This window comes from Aethalodelphis obliquidens, unplaced genomic scaffold (assembly GCF_003676395.1).
Source record: "Aethalodelphis obliquidens isolate GAN/ISIS:26980383/991018 unplaced genomic scaffold, ASM367639v1 scaffold7, whole genome shotgun sequence".
Lineage (NCBI taxonomy): Eukaryota > Metazoa > Chordata > Mammalia > Artiodactyla > Delphinidae > Aethalodelphis > Aethalodelphis obliquidens.
In genome coordinates, this window is record NW_020837951.1 from 4,602,253 (window position 1) to 4,623,746 (window position 21,494).

The following is a 21,494-nucleotide window of genomic DNA, read 5'->3' on the forward strand; positions in this document are numbered from 1 at the left end:
GTGAGGGGCAGAGATGCTTGGCGCTGTTTGGGTAAAGGCCCTAAAGTCCACAGGCCACAGGGGCCAGGCAGGTAGCACGAGGGAAGCGGGCTGGGTGTGAGACTGGGCACACAGAGCGAGCTGCAGGTACTTGCCCTGCCCAGAGGCACTGCCCCTCCTTATCTCCCGCTGATGGTGGCCACTTGGATCTGTGGGGGCCAGTGGGCAGGGCCAGGTCACAGTCACAGGGCCCATCGTATGGTTGGACTGATTTAATCTTCATTAGCAGCCCATCAGGCAGGCGCACTGTTACTGCCCCCAGATCTTCCAGTGTGTTGAGAAGCCGAGGATCCAAGTTAGGGACATTTTCTGAATTTTAAACGTTGGTCATCCGTGCTTAAAACTGTAAAAAGAAAAGCAAAGAAAGCATGCAGACAAAGCCTCCCGGCCTCGGCCGTGGCCGCTGGGTGATCCGTGTGTTTGGGAAATCGGGCCCCAGGCCAGGCGCCCGAGGTGCCAGAATGGACGGATCTAGGCTCGTCCAGGGGCTGGAGGTGGAGCCTCTGCATCTTGGGAAAGGAGCACACCCGCAGCTGCGGGACAGCGGACTCACGGCACACCTGCTCTGCGCGCCTGTATGCAGGGTGGGGCTTCTAAGAGGCTTGTAAAATAAACAGTGGGGGCAGGAGAAGGAATTCTCCGGAAACGTGGCTTCTTTTGTAACGGCACATGTGATTGTAAGGAATGTCTTATCAGCCTATAAATGGCACTTGTGTGGGTTTTTTTTTTTAGCAAGGCATCTTGATGGGTAAGAACCAAGCTTTAAGCAGGTATCATCGGGGCCCAGTTTGCTTTGCTGCATTTTGGAGCCGTTCATTTCACCCCACCAATCACTACCCGCCATTTTGCCAAGTTATCATTCTACTGTTATTTTTTTTTTTTTTTAAGCATTGCTCATTTTAGAAAGCTGTCTGTCAAAAACGCTTAAAATAAAAACAGTCTTTGCACTTGAAGGAATAAGTGCCGTTTATCTTGAAAGTCATTTGGGTAAGAATTTCTCAGCAATGTTGGATATGTGAACCGTTGCTGTATTTGCAAGAAAGCCAGTACAGGTGTTTCCGGTATGTGGCCTTTGATGAGTGGCCACTTTTAAGTTTATTTCTTTATTCAACAAATATGTATTGAGCACCTGCTAGATGCCAGGTGATGTTCTAGGCCTTGGGGACACAGCATGAACTTGGACGAGCGTGATCCCTGCCTGCACAGAGCTGATCGTCCAGCGGGGTTCACCAGCCGCCAGGCAGGCCATGAAAGTCCAGAAGGAAAGAGGGCTAGTCCGGGGGCCGGGGAGAGCAGAAGAGAGGGGGCAGGCGGGCCTGAGGCACAGCTGGAGGGTAGGCACTTCACGTGCATGACCATTTTATCCCAGGGGAAATCGCATCTTAGCGGTTCGGTGAACTGGGGAGCCTGCATCCTCACTCTTCAGGGTGTAGCCTCCCTGGCCTTGGGTGTGGACACACAGCTGGACTAATTTCTGGATCATTTGCAGCTCCCCGTGCAGGACCTGGACCAGCCCTGCTGGTTTCCACCTGGTCAGTTTGCTTAACTGCTGCTGAGGCCCGTCAGCACACCGTGTTCACTCTTGTTCACAAAGTTAATCATTTTATCGGGGTTTTTTTGTTTCGTTTTGCTCTTTGCCCACAACATTTGTAATGGCAAGACCCCCGAATGAAGACAATGAAATAAACCATGAGTTTGAGCACAAGTATCAAATTAGGAATAATCTGTTCATTCGGTCGTGGGTGGCAGGCCCTGGCGACCCATGGTGTCATCATATTTCAGAACTACAGGGGATCTTAGACGAACCCTTTGCTTTTCAGGAGGGACACTGAGACCCAGAGGGATTAAGTAGTTGGATCAGGTCAGCAGACAGCTGGGACTTAAACCTAGTGCACGTTGTTATCTGGTCCCCAGATGCCTCTAGTGAACTTAAAGCCGTCATGCCCTGGGCCCTGCTGGGGGAGTTATGGGTCAGTGGGTATGGCCCACTAGACCACAGCTTCCAGGGAGCTGGTCAGACGGGACCACACTGGGAGTGACACGGCTTTTCAGAAAGGTAACAGCAGGATCTGTGAGGCCTCAGGGAAAGATCATCAGAAATGATCAAGGTCACAGTCACAGAATCTGTATGGCTACAAATTATGAGCCAGAATGGGAATTAAAGGAAGTAGAAAGCCCAGTTAGGCCGGCAGGAAAACTGTTCCCGGGTAAAGAGGAAGTCGAATATGGACAGTTGGAAACGAGCCTCTGCGTCCAGGCGGTGTTCCACGCAGTGGCTGTGATCTGCCATCTCTTTACCTCTCCGCTGACCTCTGGCCACGCCTCTCTCAGGTGCCGCAGCCTGTCTGGAGTTGCTGGAAGTTTCCACACTTCGCTTGCTTCCGGGCCTGACTACCTGGGTCCTGTCTGCTTACAACGCACCTCCCCTCCCCTCCCTTCCCTGCCCCCAACTTTGCTAACTAATTTTCAACCTTCAGATTTTATTAGATGTCTTTTCCTCCACGAGACATCATATAAAAAGAGCACCTTCATCTTGTTTTCTCTGTGCTGGTTCCGAGTAGCTCTAACCCAGGCATTGTCCTTGGTTCCCAGGTGACGGACCATGCCACCACCGCCCTGCTCCACTACCAGCTGCCCCAGATGCCCGACGTCGTGGTCCGATCCTTCATGGTAAGTGGCTTAAGGAGTCACATCTCCCCCTTGAGCCTTGGCTCCTTAAGTGAGAACAGGCAGCTCGGAAGGTAGCTGGACCGTCTTTAGCTCGCAAGGGCCTCGCAGGGGGGAGACGGTCCAGTTTGGAAATGATACTTCCTTTCAACTGGGAAGAGATCTAGGAGAAACCATGTCCTGCTTAATTAGCTGGTGTTTCCTATCATTGCCGAACACATGGTGGTTTCAGAAGTGACCTTCCAGCACAGTTTCCAATGTTGATTTAGTCAGTAGGTATTTATCGAGCTCCTGATCTGTGCTGGGCCCTGTGCTTGGCGCTGAGCAGGTACCGTGACACCGTTCCTCCAAGACCCCTACTCCTTAGACTTCCAGGTCAGAGCTCAGGATGGGGAGTGACCCAGAAACAGCCATCCCCCCGGTGTGCTGGGGTCGGCTCCCACCAGCTCTCGTTTAATGTTCAGAATTTCTCGAGCTGGTTGTTCGGCCGTCGGTGACTTGACATTGAACCAGAATATTCACGTGCTGGAGATCGGTCCTGCACGTCAGGACTCCCCTCTGCCCCCGGCTCCCACCCCTGGAGCCAATTCATTGATTGATCACACGCCCTCCAGTCCGTCTCAGCAGGGCCAACAACTGGCCCCACCGTATCCTGGCAGACGTGGCCAGCTGTTTCAGCACCACGCTGACGGGGCTTCGTGCTCTCACGTCGCTAGGCTCCGTCTCTCCCTGCCGCTAACGCTCCCATCTCAACTCCGGCCAGTAAGGCTGCCCCATTTCAACTCCGGCCGGTAAGGCTGCCGCATCTCAACTCCAGCCGGTAAGGCTGCCCCATCTCAACTCCGGCCGGTAAGGCTGCCCCATCTCAACTCCGGCCAGTAAGGCTGCCCCATCTCAACTCTGGCCGGTAAGGCTGCCCGTTAGAGAACATACTCAGCAAATGGGCCCGTCAGCAGGCGCTGCTCAGTGCCAACAGCCAGGCGGAGTTCTGCTCGTCCGATCCACCTCGTCACGTTTGCTGCCGCAGTTACGCTTCTAGGAGCCTGTAGTTCATTTCTCAGAAAATACAGCCTGGCTCATTGATGGGCCCACACGCTGGGGAGGTGAAGAAGCAGACCTGGGGCTCAGCGGAGCCGTCGCGCAGGCGCTCTCGTGTAGAGAGAACTGTTGCAGTTGGCTGTCTCTAGCGGGTACTTCCTTTCTGGATGGATCGAAAGACTTGCTCTTTAACCTGACGTGTGGTAATGCCCAGTTCCCCTTTGGTAACTGACTTTGGGGTTTGGGAAGAATAAATAGTTTGACTGAGTGATCCACTGACATCCTCATGTTTATTGCCAAAACCTTGAACCCCAGCCTCTGGAAGGGGGACAGGGTGGGTGAGCCGCGGTCTGCCACCAGGAAGGCAGCTGTGCCGAAGCAGAAGCGTTTGTATCCGTCCACTCGGCCGACCGCCCCGAAGAGCAGTTTCCTCTTGCCTGATTCAGGAGGATGTTAAGTGACAAGATTCGCACACCCCCGTCGCAGTGGGAGCTCGCCTCACTCGCTGGCCTGTCGCTGTGGGCTTGGGTTGGTACGGTTGTGAGTCTCCTTGAGTTTGAGCATTGAGTTATGAGAATCTCATCCTCATGTGTGACGCCCGAAGGACCTCTGCACTCTGCACCCTCCGGCGTGTACTTGCCATTGATTATGTTATGTGGTACCAGGTTGTCCCTGCCCTCCCCCCAGGTGTGTCGGGCCACACTGTGACAGTGAGTGGTGACCTCTGAAATCAGAGCAGAAGGAAGGCACGTTGACCTTAGTGGGGAATTCTCCACTCACCCTCTCTCCGCACGTGTCTGTGGCCACCTCTGGGTGGTGAACAAGGAGAGGATCAGTGCTGACGTTCGGGACTCAGAGGAAATGTGGTCATGCCCCCGCCGGGCCGTGAGGCTGCGCCGTGGTTCGCGGCCGCTCCTCCGGGAGTGCTGCCTGCCTGAAAGTAGGGATTTCTATTTTAAAGTCCCCTTAGTTGGGAGGGGCCCAGGGCGCCAGGACTGAGCATCAGCAGTGCTGTGACCTTGTGGGTTCTGCACAGAGCTTGCTGTAGAATCCCAGGGCACCTCTTGGGGGTCACAGCCACCTCAGGCTCTATCCTGGTGATGGTTAGGCTTGACAGGAAGGATGATGTCCGAAGCACCCGGATCCCATTTCTGTCGTTTCTCTCCTCACTTCTCTTTTTAGACCTGGTTAAGGAGCTACATGAAGCTGTTCCAGGCCCCGTGCCAGCGCTGCGGGAAGTTCCTGCAGGACGGCCTTCCCCCGACCTGGAGGGATTTCCGAACCCTCGAAGCCTTCCACGACACCTGCCGGCAGTAACCCTGCCCCGGCCCCGGGCCAGCCCGCAGACCCCCATCCAGCACCTTCCCAGACAAGCCCTCAGTCACAGCGATGGCTCAGACGTGTCTTTGCGGCCCGGATAGCAGTACCGCCGCCCGCTCGCTTCCACAAAACAGCATGTCGTGCGCTAAGGCCGAGCTTCCTGAAGAGCAGATCCGTCTCTGTTAATGGGACCGTTGTACACCTGAGCTGGCGCGTGGACGGCAAAGGGACCGTCTCAGGACTCACTATAAGGAAGTTAGGCAGCATGTTCTCCCGTGTATGTTCGCAATACTAGTCCATCGACCCGCCTGGATCCATGTTCTAAGTCATTTTATAGTTGGAATGAGCCTTTGTGTCGTGCTCAGTTTTTTGTTTTGTTCCATAACTTATTTTTATAAGCAATAAACCTTTTGTACCCAGGACAAGGCTTTGTCTCCGGTTTCTTAAAGTACCTTTTACGTTCAGTTCCGTGAACATGTGAGCAGATCTGATGGGCCTTTTGAAGGAAAAATAACTTAGTAATGTCTGCGTTTGAAATAATTCTTTTTTTTTTTTTTTTTTTTTTTGCGGTACGCGGGCCTCTCACTGTGGCCAGGCTCAGCGGCCATGGCTCACGGGCCCAGCCACTCTGCGGCATGTGGGATCTTCCCGGACCGGGGCACGAACCCGTGTCCCCTGCATCGGCAGGCGGACTCTCAACCACTGCGCCACCAGGGAAGCCCTGAAATAATTCTTTTTGAGGACACATGTCCCTGTTTCTTGCTTTCGGGAGAGAGGGGAGTGTTGGCAAATATTTCATTTCAAAGACATTTCAGCGGCTTGAAAAATGGATTGTTCTTTTTGAGGGAAAAAGTGCACAGATGTTTCATTTTACTAAACCATTCACACATACATATACCAAAGGGAAAGGACTCTTCCTGTGTTACCAGCCAGAACACGTGTGAGCGGGCGGGACAGGTGTGCCTGGCTTGTTTGTCCCGTTTTGTCCTAAATATTTCCGTGAACAGATTCCAGCCCAGGCTGCTGAGTTTATTCAGGGCCTCGCCCCTGACATTTAAAGCCATAACCTGTTTATATGAAGAAGTGTTGACCTGCTGAAGGTCTTGAGAAGGACAGGGGAGTCCCCAGAGCTTTCCGCAAGCCCAGCCTAGGTGACAAGTAGTGTCCTGTTTGTGGTGAACAGTACCAGAGAGATGCTGCCTTCCGAGGTGTCCAGAAGAATGGGTGGCTCCCACCTGGGTTCTGGTACCACCCAGGCCCTCCACACCTACCCCTGCCAGGCTAAAAAGGCCCAGAGGATAAAGGGGGTTTAGTGATGGGGGAAGCAATAGAACAGTGCCACTCCAAGTATGGTCCAGTAGCTGTGGCATCATGGGAGCTTATTAGGAACGCAAATCCTCGGGCCCCACCATGGGCCGGCTGAATCAGTGACTCTGGGGGTGGGTCTGGCAACCTCGTTGTTAACAAGCCCCGCAGGTGGCTGATACGGGCCGAGTCTGAGAACCACTGGTCTCTCTAGGAGGCGGCGGTGCTTTCAGGGGCCAGTTTGGGGCAGTAGCGTGAGCGGCAGCGTGGTGTAGCGCAGGAACGCTTCCACACAGCGGGTGATTTTAGATTAAACACCAGGGTTTATCACATTTAAGATGCCATCACTTGTAAGATGCACCCCTATTTCATGATCCCCTAAGAAAAGCGTGCTGCCAATTAAACAATGCCACACGCTTTAATGCTAATCCTGTGTGACACATGAATCAGTCACACCAGCCTTTCATCGCCCTGAAATTCCTTTCATGTCTTCCAAGGGGGGTTGCAGTCTCTCCTGCCTCAAGTCTTACTGTCTTAACATGTGACAGGCGATCCCTTCCCAGGGCTCCCGGTAACAGAGCATAACACAGCTGCTTGATACTTGCGGGTATATTTCTTTCTTTGGTCTTGTAAGACACTTGTTTGTTGCAAGAAAATCCCGAATTGAGGACATTGGGTGTATAATCACATTTTGTCGCATGGCATTTAAATGGCAAGTAGGCTGACCCTGTGCAGGACATATGGGTACTCAGAGCTCGTGTGAAGTGACGACAAGGTGAGTTGGGGCATGTGCTGATGACAGGTGCATCCTGACTGCCAGCTGGCTGACAGTGCACATCAGGGAGGTTCACATATGAGGAAACCAGCCCTCTGATGATGGATGGGATTGTGGTAACAGTACACCACATCGTAAGAGAGCTCTGTTTCCAATGGAGAGAGAGCAGACCTTGAGTTCAGAGCCGTGGGCAGGCAGTGGTTTCTACTTAGACTGAGTGACATTATTCCTATCCTCTCTGCGTCATTTTCAGTGATACCTACTCTCTGTGGCCACTGATGCTTGTTCCCCATTTACAGGCATGATAAGAAGCTTCCATGTTAAACTAAGGCACGTAGGCGAAAAAGTGAGACTATTAGAGAAAAATACTAAATAATCGCACACGCCAGAAGCTAACACAGCATCGTAAATGAACTATACTTCAATAAAAAATAAACAAATAAAGGAGAGCACAGGTAGTGTAGCAACAGCAAAAAGTGCGAAGGGCGTGCCTGGGCCAGGGCCTCAACTCTGGCCGCCTACTCTCAGCTGTAGCACTCAGACAAGTCGCTCGTCCTCTATGAGACCTCGTCCCCTCTCCCGCAAGACGCCCGGCTGATGGCCCAGTGATGGCAAGGCAGGAGAGTAGGAGGGGGCGGAGGGCTTGTAGACGAAACATGATTGGCCACGAGCAGATAATGACTGAGGCTGGACATTGGATAGGTGGGTGATGCGTGCTACTCTTCTATTTTTTTTTTTTAACTTTCCCTCATTAAAAGGGGAAAAAATATAAGGGTCAGGCTATCAACCTTTAGGGCGTTCCCCCCTTTGACCTTCTCCTTCTTCAGTGCTAAGTGGGGGAAGCTGAAAGGGAGGGGGTTGGGCTCTGGAAAGGTGAGAGAGGGGCCGGAGGGTGAGAAGCTTGTTCACCAGATCCCCGAACACCCGGTGCCTAACAGACACCCATGAGAGAGCCTGGCTTTGTGTGTCAACCGTTCAAATCTAGAGAACATGTTGACCTGAGATGGGCAAAAGTAGAGGCTGGAGGTGGGTTGGGATCAGTTCCACGATGTGGATTGGGGGGAAGCTGGGACCTAATGCTGCTGTGGGCATAGCCACTGGGTCTGGAACCATCCTCTGGTACCCCTTACAGAAAGGAGCATGACCATCAACGGGTGTGCCAGGCCCCCATTCCTGAGACTGTGCACGGGTGAGCCCCAGCCAGGACGACGAGGTATTTTAGTGACTTAATTACCACCCTGACAGCTCAGCATCTCCTCTGTGCCAGGCGCTTTCCATATGTTGTCTGCTTTACTCCCAGGTGGGTTCGTACTGTTCTCTCTGTTGTGTGCTCGAGGCCTGGAAGGCCTGGGTATCCCGCTGCCCGCGTCGTCGAGCTCCATGGCTACTCAACAGCAAAGCTGCCTCCCCAGAAGCAAAGGGACTAACCAGTCCCTGCTCTGCCGAGTGTGTTGTGTCAAGAATTGCCTGAGAAGCACTCGGCCCGAGCTTGGAAACCTCTGTCTTACAGACGCTTCCCTGCCAGGATAAGCAGCGATGCACCTACCCCGTACTTTCTGCCGGCCAGGTTCCTGTTAATCAGCAGGGCGCCCGTTAGGAACTGACAGAATGGAATGAGGAGGGCCGTAAAAGGTTGTCCAGATTTTTTTTCCCGCACTAAATCGGGAATTGGCCTTTTGGTATCGAGTGATGTTTTTACACTTCACACTCCTGACGGAAAGCTGCAGGCACAAAATGATGATCTTTCAGTGTTAATGTGCAAGCTCTCCATCGCATTTAGAGTGTCAGAGTGTGGGCCTGATGCTATATCGAGAGCCTTTTAAGGTCACCCGAGCTGGGAGGAGGAGAAGGGATGGCGACTTCAGCCGCCAGGATTCTCACAAGGTCCCGAACCCCCGCCGACTCGATGGGAGGCGTCTTGGGGCCGTCGGGTCTGCAGACAGAGGACAAAATCTGACGACCCACCTTGCTCATCGGTGCCTCGCAGCGTCTGCATCCCCACTGGCGTGCCGAAGTTGAGCGGTGGGGCTTCCACTGTCCTGCCTTCGACAGGGAAGGGTGGGCCAATTCCGCTCCACCTGCTTCTTGGGGTGCAGCTGGCAGGGCTGGTCTACCGCAGCCAGAGCTCATTCAAGGGCACACCATATGTGCCTCAGAGATGGGCCTGTGCAAGGCGTTCGTGGACAAACCTGTCCTCCAGTTGGTCTGCTCGGGGAATAATTGGGCTTCACTTTCTAGGACAGGCAGGTTTTTCTCGCCATCTCTGCCATCCTTCCCCCATTCTCATCCCCACCCCCGCTCCTTGAATCCATGGAAGGAACCTCAAAACATCACTCCCAAGTTGCATTTTAAACTGCTGGTTGGCTGTTCCCTATCATTAGTACTCGAAGAGGTAAACAAACCTTCAGGTTCACAGGCACATCCCAGGTAGAGCATCGTCTTGGTAGCTTTTAGATGATTAGTTACTCAAGAACAGCTTCAGCCTGTCTCTGTGCTAATGAAGTTTGAAATTCCAGCTGCACACTGGCTGTCCTTGGGGACGGTGGGAGCGGTGGCTCGGTGCTAACTGAACAGGTGGGTCCTGCCACCAGTGCACTTCGTCTGCATCATGGGTCCCCCAGCTTGATAGAGACAAGAGAGTGAAGTGTCCCTCTGGCCAAGAAGGTACAGGGAAGGTAGGGGACGAGGGGGGCGATGAGGGGAGGGTGGGGGACAGTAAGAGGCCATGAGCTTGCGAGCCAGCCTGGGCCGCCAGCAAGCTCCACCAGCCCCCCACCTGTGGGGTGGGTCGTTACTTAACGCGTTACTCACCCTTGTCTAGTTCTTGGCCGTCATCTCGATCGCAGCCTCGCTTTCTTAATTCCAGAAGGAATACATGTGTTTCTTTTATAGAAAATTAGGTAATGTGGACAAGCAAAGAAGATAATACCCGTCATTCCCACTAGCGAGAGACAATGACCAGAGCGCTTCGGTGTATACCTTTCCAGACCTTCCTGTGGACGTGTTGGTGCATGCACATTTTTTGTAAAAAGCAGATCGTACTGCGTACTGTTTTGAAACCTGCTTTTTTCCGTTTAGCAAAGGCTAAGTTACTCCAACACAGAGGCCCCAAAACAGTGGCTTAAAGAGTATAGACACTTACTTGTCTTCCACTTCAGCGCCCCAGAGGAAGGGAGTGCTTCAGACCCCAGGGCTGCTCTCCTCCACGCGGTCACTCAGGGAGCCTGTCCCTCCATCGTCTCACCCACGTGACCTAGGACGTGGTCTGCGTGGTGGAAGCTGAGTCACAGGCACCTTCTGAGTTCACAAAAAGGGAAAAACGCACAGGTGTTGTAAGACCAGACCCAGCACTGGCATGGATCAGTTCCACTTGACCTTCCTTAACAAGAACTTAGTCCCATGGCAGACCTGGCTGCAAGGGCTGCTGGGAGGGTGCAGTCTCCAACTGGGCACCTGTGGGTCCGGCGGAAACCCTTGTCCTGGAAGAGAAGGGAGCAGCCTCCGCCGAACAGCACGCCCTCCTGTGTCAGAAGCGTGAGCGGTGATGCTGCCCTGAGGGTTTTGTGTTCCTTGTCTCATCCGTCCTTGGGTTTTGTGTGGGGGTGGCCTTCCACGCTTTGATGACCATAATTTAGGCAATGAATCTCTCCTGGATGTTTAGGTTTTTATTTTGAAATAATTATGGATTCACAGGAAGTTACCAAGGCACGTATAGGGGGGTCCTGTGTACCCTTCACCGGCCTCCCCCAATGTCAGCGTCTTGCACGACTGTAGTATCAATACAATGTTCAAACCACGAAGTTGACATTGGTATGATGCATAGAGCTTGCTTGGATTTCGCCAGCTGCACGTGCGCTCATTTATGTGTCTGTGTGATTGTGTGTCTGCGTGCAGCTCCATGCAGTTTTATCGTGTGTGTAGCTTCGCGGAACCACCACCACCATCAAGATATCTAGCCGTACCCTCCCTGCAAGACTCCCTCATGCTACCGTTTTCAAACGACACACGCCTCCTTCCCCATGCCTAACCCCTGGCCACCCCGTAAGCTGTTCTCCGTCTCCAGAATGATTTTATTTCACGAATGTTATATACATGGAATCCTGCCGTATGTATCCTTTTGAGGTTGGCTTTTTTCACTCAGCATAATTTCCTTGAGGCTCATCCCAGTTGCCGTGTGTATCAGTAATCCATTCCTTTTAGTTGCTGAGTAATATTCCAGTGGTTTCCACACCTTGTTTAACCATTTATCCACTGGAGGACGTTTGGTTGTTTCCAGTTTGTGGCCATTATCAGTAAAGCCGCTGTGGACACTCGTGTACAAATTTCTGCATGAAAATAAGTTTTCATTTCTGTGGAATATATATGCCCATGAGTACAATTGCTGGGTCATGTATTAAGTCCATCTTTAGTTTTAAAAGGAAATGCCAAACTGTATCATATTACATGGACACCGGCAGTGTGTGAGTAATCCGGTTTCTCCACGTCTTTACCAGCCTTTGGTGGTGTCACTGTTTCTTATTTTGACCATTCTGATAGGTGTGGAGTGACACCTCACTGTGTTTTTTACTTGCATTCCTCCAGTAGCTAATGATGTTGAGCAGCTTCTCATGTGCTTCTGTACCATCTGGGTATTGTCTTAGGTGCACTGTCTGTGCATGTCTTTTGCACATTTTCTAATTAGATTGTTTTTAAATGCTGAGCTCTGAGAGTTCTTTATATATTCTACGTATGAATCCTTGGCAGGCATGTGATTTGCACATATTTTCTCCCAACTGTCACTTGTCTTTTCATCCTCCTAATGGGGTCTTTTGCAAAGCAGATATATTCAGTTTTGATGAGGTCCAATTTATCAGATTTTTTGATCATGGGTTGTGCTTTTGGTGTTGAGTCTAACCTGCTGGGTTTCAGATGGTTGTTTTGCTGTAGTGATCATTGTTGCTCGCCCTTCCCTCCCCCCTCCCCCCTCCCTGCCTCCCTCCCCCACCCTTCTCTCTCCCTCTCTCCCTCTCTCTCTCTCTCTGGAGGTCCCCCCCACCCTTCCATCTCTCTCTGTCTCTGCCTCTGTCTCTGTCTCTCCCCCTCTCCCAGCAGGGACCTTAGCTGCCTTCTCGTTCAGCCTATTAGACAGTCACTCAGGGCGTCCAAGGCCTGCAACCCTGTTCCTCACTCACCCAGCAGGTCAGTGACAGCGTGAGGACCAGAACGGAACTCCCTCAGTCAACGTGATTTCCGCTTCCCCAAAACTCTTCTCGGAAAAACACTTGAACTGCAGTGTCAAAAGGAAATAGATCCCGCTACAGCACAGCGTCTTAAAAGAAAGCGTTGGCAGTGACAGACTTGGTTCACCGCTCGGCCTGGGCCCCGGAGAGCAGTGCTCTGATACAGCCCCTCTGCCAGGAGTGATCTCATATCAGGGCTTTTCGCCCTCCCTGTCATGGGATGGCAGTCGGGCAGCATCCTGCGGTCAGATGGGCAGCTGGGGGCCGAGTCCCTAGCACTTACCCAGGCCTGTGTGAGGTTGCTAGGTGAATATGGGAGAGCTTCCTGGGGGTGACGCCCACCCCCATCACAGCTGCCACCCTGCAGACGGCCGAGCCACCCAGACCGCACACTGATGGCTCTGTTGTGGGAAGGGGACAGGGGGGGGGCACAGAGATGTGCCGGGTGCAGGAGCTGTGTGCCTCAGCAGATCGCCCACCCCTTTCCCGTGACGCACTCAGCACCCCTCCCTCCCAGGCAGGACCCCACGTGCCCAAGGATGCCCAGAGTTAGTGTTAGGGTCCCTCCCCCACAGGCTCCTGGGGGCCCACGCTCAGGACAGGGCTTGTCATCACCCCAGCCTCATGCTTGCTGTCACCTTCCTCTGGGAGGACACCATCCTCAAACATGGCAGGGGGAGGGCACCGGGCTGGGGCGTGGAGAGAGCCTCCAACGTGGAATCCTTTTCAGGAAGCGCCAAATGTTCCCACCTCCTGGCCTCTGGGTTGTTCTCTGCCCAGACATCCTGCCTCCAGAAAGCCCCATGGTTTGCTCTTTTTTTATTTTTCCAGTTATTAATCATAGGCTCACCCAACCTATTTCCTCTTCTTAAACACCCAGCCAAACAATTTCCTGGGCCCCTTGCCTCTAAGTGGGGCCGCGGAACATGAACAGAAGAGGCAGCTAAAAGAAGATGCGCATTCCCCATGCTCTCTCTTCCTTTTCTGAGGCACCATCAGCAGTGACACGTGACAACAGTAGGGTTAGATGATGGAAGGACTCTGAATCCCTGAGTCACTGCCTGGAGGCGAGCTGCCCCAGCGAGCCACCCAGCCAGGAGCTTCTGCGGTGGATTTTGTGTGAGAGAAGTAAACTTCTAAAGCTTTTATTGTGTTACATCACTGAGATTTGGGGTGTTCTTTTTACAATAGGTGCTAGCGTCATTTACCCCACACATCATACAGATACACTGGAAACAATGCCACAGACAGTAAGTTCTTTTTAGACGGTAGAGGTTACTGTTTCTCCTGTTCCTACCTGAGCTTGAGTCCGAGTCATCTTTCACTTCAGTTAGAAGGGGGCACACAGAGCGCCGGCTCAGGCTGTTCTCTTGTTCTCCCAGGAGGAGCAACCGTATCAGACAGGCCTTCCTGGCCGTTCGCTAAAAGCGTGGGCATTCCATGCCTCCCTGCCCCTTTCCTCTGCTGTTCAGAGTGCCCACCACACTGGACATTAGTTGTTTGTTTATCTTGTCCACGCCCCCTACAAGAGGGTCCGCTCCATGAAGAAGGAACCGTGTCTGTCTAGGGCACTGCCCTGTCCCCTTGCACACAGTAGGTGCTTAATAAATATTTGCCGAAAGTGGAAAGGAATGAGAAAGCCAGGCTCAGGTGTCTTCTCTGCTCCTAAGTAGGTGACCGCGGGCCGCCACTTGATCCCTCTGAGTGTGGGTACTTCGTCTGTGAATGGGGCCAGTGACTCTGGCCATCCAGTGCAGAAGTCCTGTGAGCGATCACACCAAATAGCACACAAATTTATTGTGCACCTACTGTGTGCAGGTGCTAGGCGCCAGGGATGCCGTTCACATGGCAAACGAGAAAGGGCCCGACAGTGAAGACAGCTTTGTCAGGGACATCCATTGCAGGCGCAGTGAGTTTGTTCTGGGGCAGTGGCCACCCAGGTGGGCCTGTTCCATCTTCTGCCATGGCCTTGGTCTCTCTTTGCTTGCTCTGAAGAAAATATTCAGAGCAAGGAATTCAGAGGGTAGGCGGCAACCCCAAGGGAGGGCTTCCCCTCTGTGAAGCAGCCTCAGCTGTGCATCAAGGTCATCTTTTAAGCACAAGAGATTTAAAATGCCATTTGGAAAGCGGAAGTGCTCAGAAGAGAATGTCAGGGTCTCGGGACACCGCCCCGTTTCCCGATCCTATCTGCATTTCTGTGAAACGGGCCGCATCTCCCTGCCTTGATTAGAATCGAGTCCCTTTCTTGCCGTGGCCTTTTGATATTTGACTTTGCACTCGATGCCCCTAAAGCTAACACACACTGGCCTTTCATTTCCAAAGGGTAGTTGGTCGTATTAATGATCGCCAAAAGGCCATAGTTAATTTGCTCTCCTACCTGTTCCTTTCCATTAGTTTGCAAACCAGCAAAGTTCAAGAAAACTTCTGAGCATGAAAGAGTAGGGATCTAATTAGGAAGCAGGCAGGTAGTTATAAAACTTTTTAGAACTTAGGGGCCATAGCCGAAGGATGTTTGGGAGATCATACCAGCAAGAGACACTGAATACTGTGTGAGCCAGTCCTAGCCGTGGGCCTGACACACAGGGGCCTGGACAACCTGTAAGTGGGTGAATTGTGACATGTTTAGCCTGTCTTCAGCCTCAGTGAGGGACGCCAGGCCAGGCCATCTGCTCAGGTCAGGGAGTGCCATACCTGGACTGCAGGGGAAGGGCTGAAGGTGACAAGGGACAAGGGCGGCCCTCCAGCTGCCTCCTTTCTCAGGATATACATATGCATGATGTGAGGCAAGTGGGATAAGATGAGTCTAGTTCGGTCGCCCACACTGAAGGTGTTTCATTGCTGAACCTTGTACCTGGGCCTCAGCATCTCGAAGTTCAGCACCTCACTGCATAGAGGCTGTGGGTTCTCAGAAGCCACAGCCTGATGACTGAGTGCCCCAGGCAGCCAAGTGCCTGTCAGGGATGCTGTCCTACCACGAGCCGCATTTGTGCGTGGGGAGCACGTGACCACAAGAATCCAGACACCATGGTGGTGTCACCCTTCTTGGGATACAACGGGAGCTCGCCTTGCCTCTGGGGAACCAACCCCTGACGCCTCCCATCAGTCCATGTGCTTCAATTAGATTGTCTCTCATCAGTCTGCCCTTCCCCACCCCCACTCCAGGGGAAGGAAGTCCTGGCCAATCTTAGTATCAGATACACACACAGTCCTACTGTGATTGGTTCAGGGGTGGGCACGTGCTCTAACCCCGCCAAAGACACACAGTTATGTCTTGCTGGGGTGCTAAGAGAAAAGTACCACTGGTTTCCATGGAACTTGAACAGAGAGGGTTGAGAAGCTGCTGGAACCGGGAACTGGAGGGCCCCCTGCAGGAACCTAGCTCACTCCTGTATAGCTTGGGCCAGGTGGGGAAGGGGAAGATCCCTTTACCTGCAGTGTGTGCGGTCAGTGCCTAACATAGGGCCAGCAGGCAAAGAGGAAGTATTCGAAGGGCCCAGATCCACTGTATAGATCAGGCAACGAAGGGTGAATTTGCAGCTGAAAGGCAGTAAATTGGAGACTGGCACTGTATGTGTGGCCCTGCTCTAGGTGTCTGAGGTATTGCACAAGCCTTTCCTGGTTTGATCTTTGCCCAGAGGCCATTTTTTTTTTTTTTTTTTTTTTTTATTTACGGTATGTGGGCCTCTCACTGTTATGGCCTCACCCGTCGCGGAGCACAGGCTCCGGACGCGCAGGCTCAGCGGCCATGGCTCACGGGCCCAGCCGCTCCGCGGCATGTGGGATCTTCCCAGACTGGGGCACGAACCCGTGTCCCCTGCATCGGCAGGCGGACTCCCAACTACCGCGCCACCAGGGAAGCCCAGCAGAGGCCATTTTTTAATTTGAGATTTTTCTTTTTTTTTTTTTTGACCCCCGCCCCCGCCATCTGGAGAGGCTAGGAATGAGAAGCAGTTTTATTTTCAAACCCAGCTAGTTATGGCTCCTTTATATTTCCTTTACGTTTAAAAACTGAGAAGTATCTTTTTAGCGCATAAGAAGCAAGGCAGGTTCTTTAACAGGGAGCCTGGAAGTATCCTTAAGAGGATGGTTGAGTCCATTGGGCAGGTTTCCTGGCTCGCACTTGATCCACAGGGACAGCGTCGCCCAACTCCCCGCCACTGCCTGACAAGGGTCCCCTTCTCTCCTCACTCCCCTTTCAGCCCTCACCAGTGGCCTCCTTAATCCCCACCTCTAGATAAGAGGTGTGTCAAGAATGTGTGAACTTGTTTAAAAACCAGAATGGGGGCCGCCCTTCTGGTTCCCGTTCATGCTATGGGAGGGGGAGCCGCCCTCTGGGACCAAGGAGGCTGCTGTGCAGAGCAAGTTAGGACAGATGCACCGCGGGGCTCCATGCCAGCCCTCTGCCACCCCCAGCCCTAGAGGTGGAGAGAGAGAAGTCAACGTCTGTTTCAGCCACAGTTACATGTGTCTTCCATCCCTCACAGCCTAATCCGGTCCTAACACGCCCCCTTACTGGCTTTCTTGGCCTTGACTGCGTGGGAAACATTCTATTTGTTCATGGACATCTTTGATCAGTGTCTGACTGTTACCCTGATAGATTGTAAGCACGTTAGTAGGTATATATTAGGAACCTAGGATTTTCTTTTTTCATGGCCTTGTTTCGTGGTTAACTGTGCGGATCAAGAAGATTAACTGCAGATCTTTCTCATGCCATGAAGCCCGGGGTCCAGACTGAGGACCTTGCCGTGCCTTAAGTGGGACTAAAATATCGGGTGCTGAGGGCCAGGTGGAGAGCTGAATACGTGGATATGGTCAGGTAGGCTTTGTTTTCTGTCTGGATAAAGTTTACCTTTTCTGTACTATACAGCAAGAATAGCATCATGACTTAAATGTCAGTGTTTACATGACTAATTCCGTGTCCTTTTAACATTCTGTCGCATTACATTTTCCCTCTTCCTTTGGCGGGGGGGGGACGGCTTATGCTCCGCCTTTGTCGGTCTCCCCTTCTCTTGCATTGCACTCAAGGTCAATGTCTTGTTTTGACGCGAGACATCGTTTTGATTCGGGCTGAGTGTATTCTGACTTCAGGACGTGGCCAGAGTCTGCTGTTTGCCTTCCCCAGTAGCCACACTTCCATTCTTCCCTTCCTAATAAGGCTCCCAATTTGAGCCTGGAATAAAGACTTCATATCCCAGCTCCTTTACAGTTAAATAGCCATTGAGATGTGACTCAGATGATGTCCAGCTGCTGGAGGGGGTTCTTAAGTGGGGGATGAGAGGAGGGAGGCCTTTTCTGCCCCTTCTTTCTTCCTGATGGTGGAAGTGTGGACATGATGGCTGGCCTCAGGCAGCCAAGCTGAACCATGAGGTAGAAGCCACATGCTGAGGATGCCACAGCAGCAGGATAGAAGGAGCCTGGCTCTCTGGTAACTTTGACATCCACCCCTGCTCTTCTTTTATGTAGGAGAAGAGACTAGAATGTCTTGTTTAAGGCACCATTGTTCTGGATGTACTTTTACTTAACGACTGAGTTTGATCCTAATGGGCACAAGGACAACTGGTGAAGTTGGGTTTTTAAAACAATCCTCAGTAGGAGCCTGTTTTCCTCTTTCTCTCTCACCTTACTGGGGAGCTAATTGAGAGTTCCAATTAATTGCCGTTTTCGTTTTTGTTTTGGGGGGGGTACGCGGGCCTCTCACTGTTGTGGCCCCTCCCACCGCGGAGCACAGGCTCCGGACGCGCAGGCTCAGCGGCCATGGCTCACGGGCCCAGCCGCTCCGCGGCATGTGGGATCTTCCCGGACCGGGGCACGAGCCCGCGTCCCCTGCATCGGCAGGCGGACTCCCAACCACTGCACCACCAGGGAAGCCCCCATTGCCGTTTTTTGTTCCTGAATGTGGTGTTTGTCACAGCGACACCCACACCCAAGGCCCTGCCAGTGCTGAGAGCTCTCCTTCTCCCGTGGCACGTTGGCTGCCTTTCTCAAGATCGTTAACACCCCTGTTACCTCTTTGGAGACCCACACGATTTCGGTTTCTGCTGGTGTTTAACACTGCTAAAGGTTATTGAATCCATCTTTAGTTAAGAAAAGCCACTTAATTAGTATGTCTTGGCCTCGTGAAGAACAAGTGGCTGCACACATGTGTTCTGAGTTGCAGCAGCCCCGTGGCGCCCCGTCTCCTCCTCTCCGATTTAATCTCTTGGCCAGTGTTGGACAAATAGAACAGGCTGGGTCTTTCATTCTCTCCTCCCAGGCCCCCGGCCCCTTGTGCATTTTTCATGTCGACTCACTACTCCTGCAACTCCCTCTGCCCTGTAAACGGTATCGATCAGCTGATGAAGCCTTCAGGTAACAGCAGACCACTGACTTTCCAACTCCAGGTCCTCGCTTCTCTTCCTCACCTGGTACCGTGTTCCCCGCTTACATTTCACCACTAGCAGAGGATTTCTCCACATCCTGCCCACCACTAGCCTCTACCTGGCCCTGCCCTTGTTTTGTGGGTGTTTTGGAGAATCAAGAAGATGAGCTTAAAAGGAACCACGTCCCCGATTGAGATGGCACTCGGGCCCCAGTTCCTTGCCAGATGGGCACCTCCACAGGGCTTCTTAAGGGTGCTGCCTGCATGGCGGCAAACCACCGCAGAGCAAGAGACCGAGAGAGAGCAAGCAGGAACCCGCAGTGCCTCTTATGACCTAGCCTCCCGTGCCATCTCTTCCGCTTGTTTTCTCTTTGTTAGAAGTGAGTCACTAAGGGAAGCGGAATTAGGCTCTAGCATCGGAGGACATGCCACACACTCTGTGGACATATTCAAATTATCACACTGTGCCCTCTGGACACAAGTGGACATGCAGACATACTCCCCCCTGCAAAAAGGTCTCAGCCCGTCACAGCATTGGCTCCAAGTCCTGGTCTCGTCATCCAGGTAGGAGGGAGCTCCTCACGATAGTTCCTTAAGTGCAGCTCCTGGAGTTCACCTCCTTTCCACCTGGAGACCAGCGAGCTAAGAGCCAAGTGATCTGCCCTCACAGACCCGGGTCAGGCATGGGAGAAAACACCTCCCTCGTCCCTAGCTCCTGGGGCAGCGCTGGGCACCGGGGGTGCCTTCACTCCCTAGACAGTGAGTGAGTGAATGAATGAATGAGCGGTCTGAAGCCCCGAGACAAAGCGGCATGGCTGTCCCTGCCTGTCGTCCACATCCCAGCCCAGAAGTCACCTCCACACCTGTCACTCAGCTTACGTGCTCCACTGCCCGTGTCAATCCCCAGAATTGCTCTCTGCTCGCTTCCTGCTGACTTTCTCTCCCGACTGGCGGGTGCCCCCACCCCAGGGGCAGGGACCTGGATCCTCTTGTTCACTCTGCGTCGCCTGCACCTAGAACAGGGCCTGGCAAACAGTAACGCTCAGTAAACGTTTGTGGAGTGAAGGAAGGGAGCAGTCAATACTCAGGTGCTGGGCAGGGCGGCCTGACATGTGGTCCCAGGTGCTGGAGAAATCAGAGTGGGGATTACACAGCAGATCACATGGCATCAGCGTCCGTTTTCTGGGGGCTGATGATGGAATATATCCTGTTCTTAGGAGACACAGTCTGACGTATTGAGGGGAGCAGGTTAGAATGTCTTCAGCTTACCTTCGAGTGGCTCACGAAAATGCATATATGCGACACCCCAGCCCACCTCGTGCAGGACCTCACAGCAGTGTCCTGTGTCCCCCTGGAGTGAAAGGCGGGGACTGAGTCCCTGTGTGTCCCAGCGCCTCATCCGGAGACTTACTGACTGAATGAGGGAGCCCTGAGCTCACCTCTCACTCTAGCCTGAGTGTCCACCCTGTAAAGTCCCCCATTTGTCCCCTTGCTCCTCTGGCGGGTGACTGGTACCAGGCGTGGAGGGATTCAGACAGGGACAAAGAGTTTGTTCCTGAGCGTGGCCTTGAGTGATGTGGTCAGTGTGGACCCAAGCAGGTGCTGCCCAGCTCCCTGGAGAGGCCCAAGGAGGCCAGCATCTCCGCCTTGAGCTAATTCTCCCCCAGGTGCAGCCGGAGCCGTCGCTGCCCTCCAGCTCCACGGATGGTTCTCTGACCGTCACCGAGCAAAATCCTTCCCAACCGATTTCAAGGGGTTAATGGGAGGGCTGAGTGGAATTTGCTTAAAACCTCAGCCCCACTTAAAATAGCTTTTTAAGGCATTTAGCGGCGAAGTCCTTTGATTTCCCCATCCACATCCTTTCTCGCTGTTATTAAATACCAAGATATTCTGGTCCGAGTTCCGACTCCCCCAAGCCCTGATTCATACAGTTGTACATGCCGAGGAGTATGAGACATTGTCACCTGCCACCCGTGAACTTGGATGGGCGGTGACACAGGCAAGCGTGCCGGCAGGCGGCTGGCATTTGGGCTTAGAACAGCTCGGTCTGCAGGCGTGGCCAGCACCCCAAGTTAAAACATCAGAAGCCACGCATGTGACCAGTGACAGCAGCCCCTGTTGAAATCACTTCTTGGATTTCTTTTTCTTGCCTCGATTTACCTGCATTTCTGAATGCTGGCTCCTGGGCCTTTAAGAGCTCAGCCGCTTTGAGGGCAGGTGCTCCGAGCCCCTCTCCCAGACAGGACTTTCTGCCTGCTCTTTGGACAATTCACTTGGTTTGGGCCACTGGCTTTTCATTTCCACCCAATTTTGAACGTATCCGCTTGTCTTTCAACCTGATATTTGGGTTGGGATAGGCATGAGGATGAGGCTGATGGTGGTGGTGGCGGTGGTGATGATGTAACAGGACCAAGAGGACCCTCAGGGAGGCTCGCCGTGTGCCTAGCGTGGTGCAAAGCCCGACTGTGGCTTGGGTTCTGGAAGCAGGATCTGAGATGGACGCAAGATGTTTATTAGCATCAGCACCTGCGAAGGGGAGAGAGCAGAAGCAGGATTGGGCGGAGGGAGTGGCGGAATGGTGACACTGGCCCTGTGAGGACTCAGCTAGCCCGGGGGGAGCTCAGACGAGCACTGTCTTTCCAAGGGTCCCACGCTGGTCCCAAACAGCCAGACCTATACGCCTGCCTCTCTCAGGCACTGGATGCCGACTGTCCCCAAGAACACAGCCTGGGGTGGAGAGGCAGGTCTCTGCAGACCAGGCCCCCCCTGAAGG

At 53.0% G+C, this 21,494-nt stretch overlaps 2 protein-coding genes and 1 long non-coding RNA gene across 4 annotated transcripts in view; 2 read left to right on the forward strand and 1 right to left on the reverse strand.

Annotated features, from left to right (window-relative positions):
- MED27 (mediator complex subunit 27) overlaps positions 1–5,486 on the forward strand; it is a 198,668-nt gene extending 193,182 nt beyond the window's left edge. The window contains exons 7-8 of the mRNA XM_027104464.1: positions 2,632–2,709; positions 4,927–5,486. Coding sequence (XP_026960265.1) covers positions 2,632–2,709; positions 4,927–5,061 — 213 coding nt within the window. The 3' untranslated portion in view covers positions 5,062–5,486. The remainder of the gene's footprint in view (positions 1–2,631; positions 2,710–4,926) is intronic.
- A 2,051-nt stretch (positions 5,487–7,537) lies between these two features.
- LOC113619567 (uncharacterized) lies at positions 7,538–10,629 on the reverse strand. Of its 2 annotated transcripts, XR_003432434.1 has the most exons (3): positions 9,956–10,629; positions 9,547–9,765; positions 7,538–9,349 (listed from the first exon to the last, which is right to left on the reverse strand). It is a non-coding gene; the product is annotated as an uncharacterized LOC113619567 (long non-coding RNA). The 2 variants fall into 2 exon arrangements; XR_003432433.1 differs by lacking the exon at positions 9,956–10,629 and having other exon boundaries at positions 9,547–9,919.
- A 6,329-nt stretch (positions 10,630–16,958) lies between these two features.
- Positions 16,959–21,494, forward strand: part of RAPGEF1 (Rap guanine nucleotide exchange factor 1) — a 233,375-nt gene continuing 228,839 nt past the window's right edge. The window contains exon 1 of the mRNA XM_027104474.1: positions 16,959–17,179. The gene's annotated coding sequence lies outside the window, so the exon portion shown is untranslated. The remainder of the gene's footprint in view (positions 17,180–21,494) is intronic.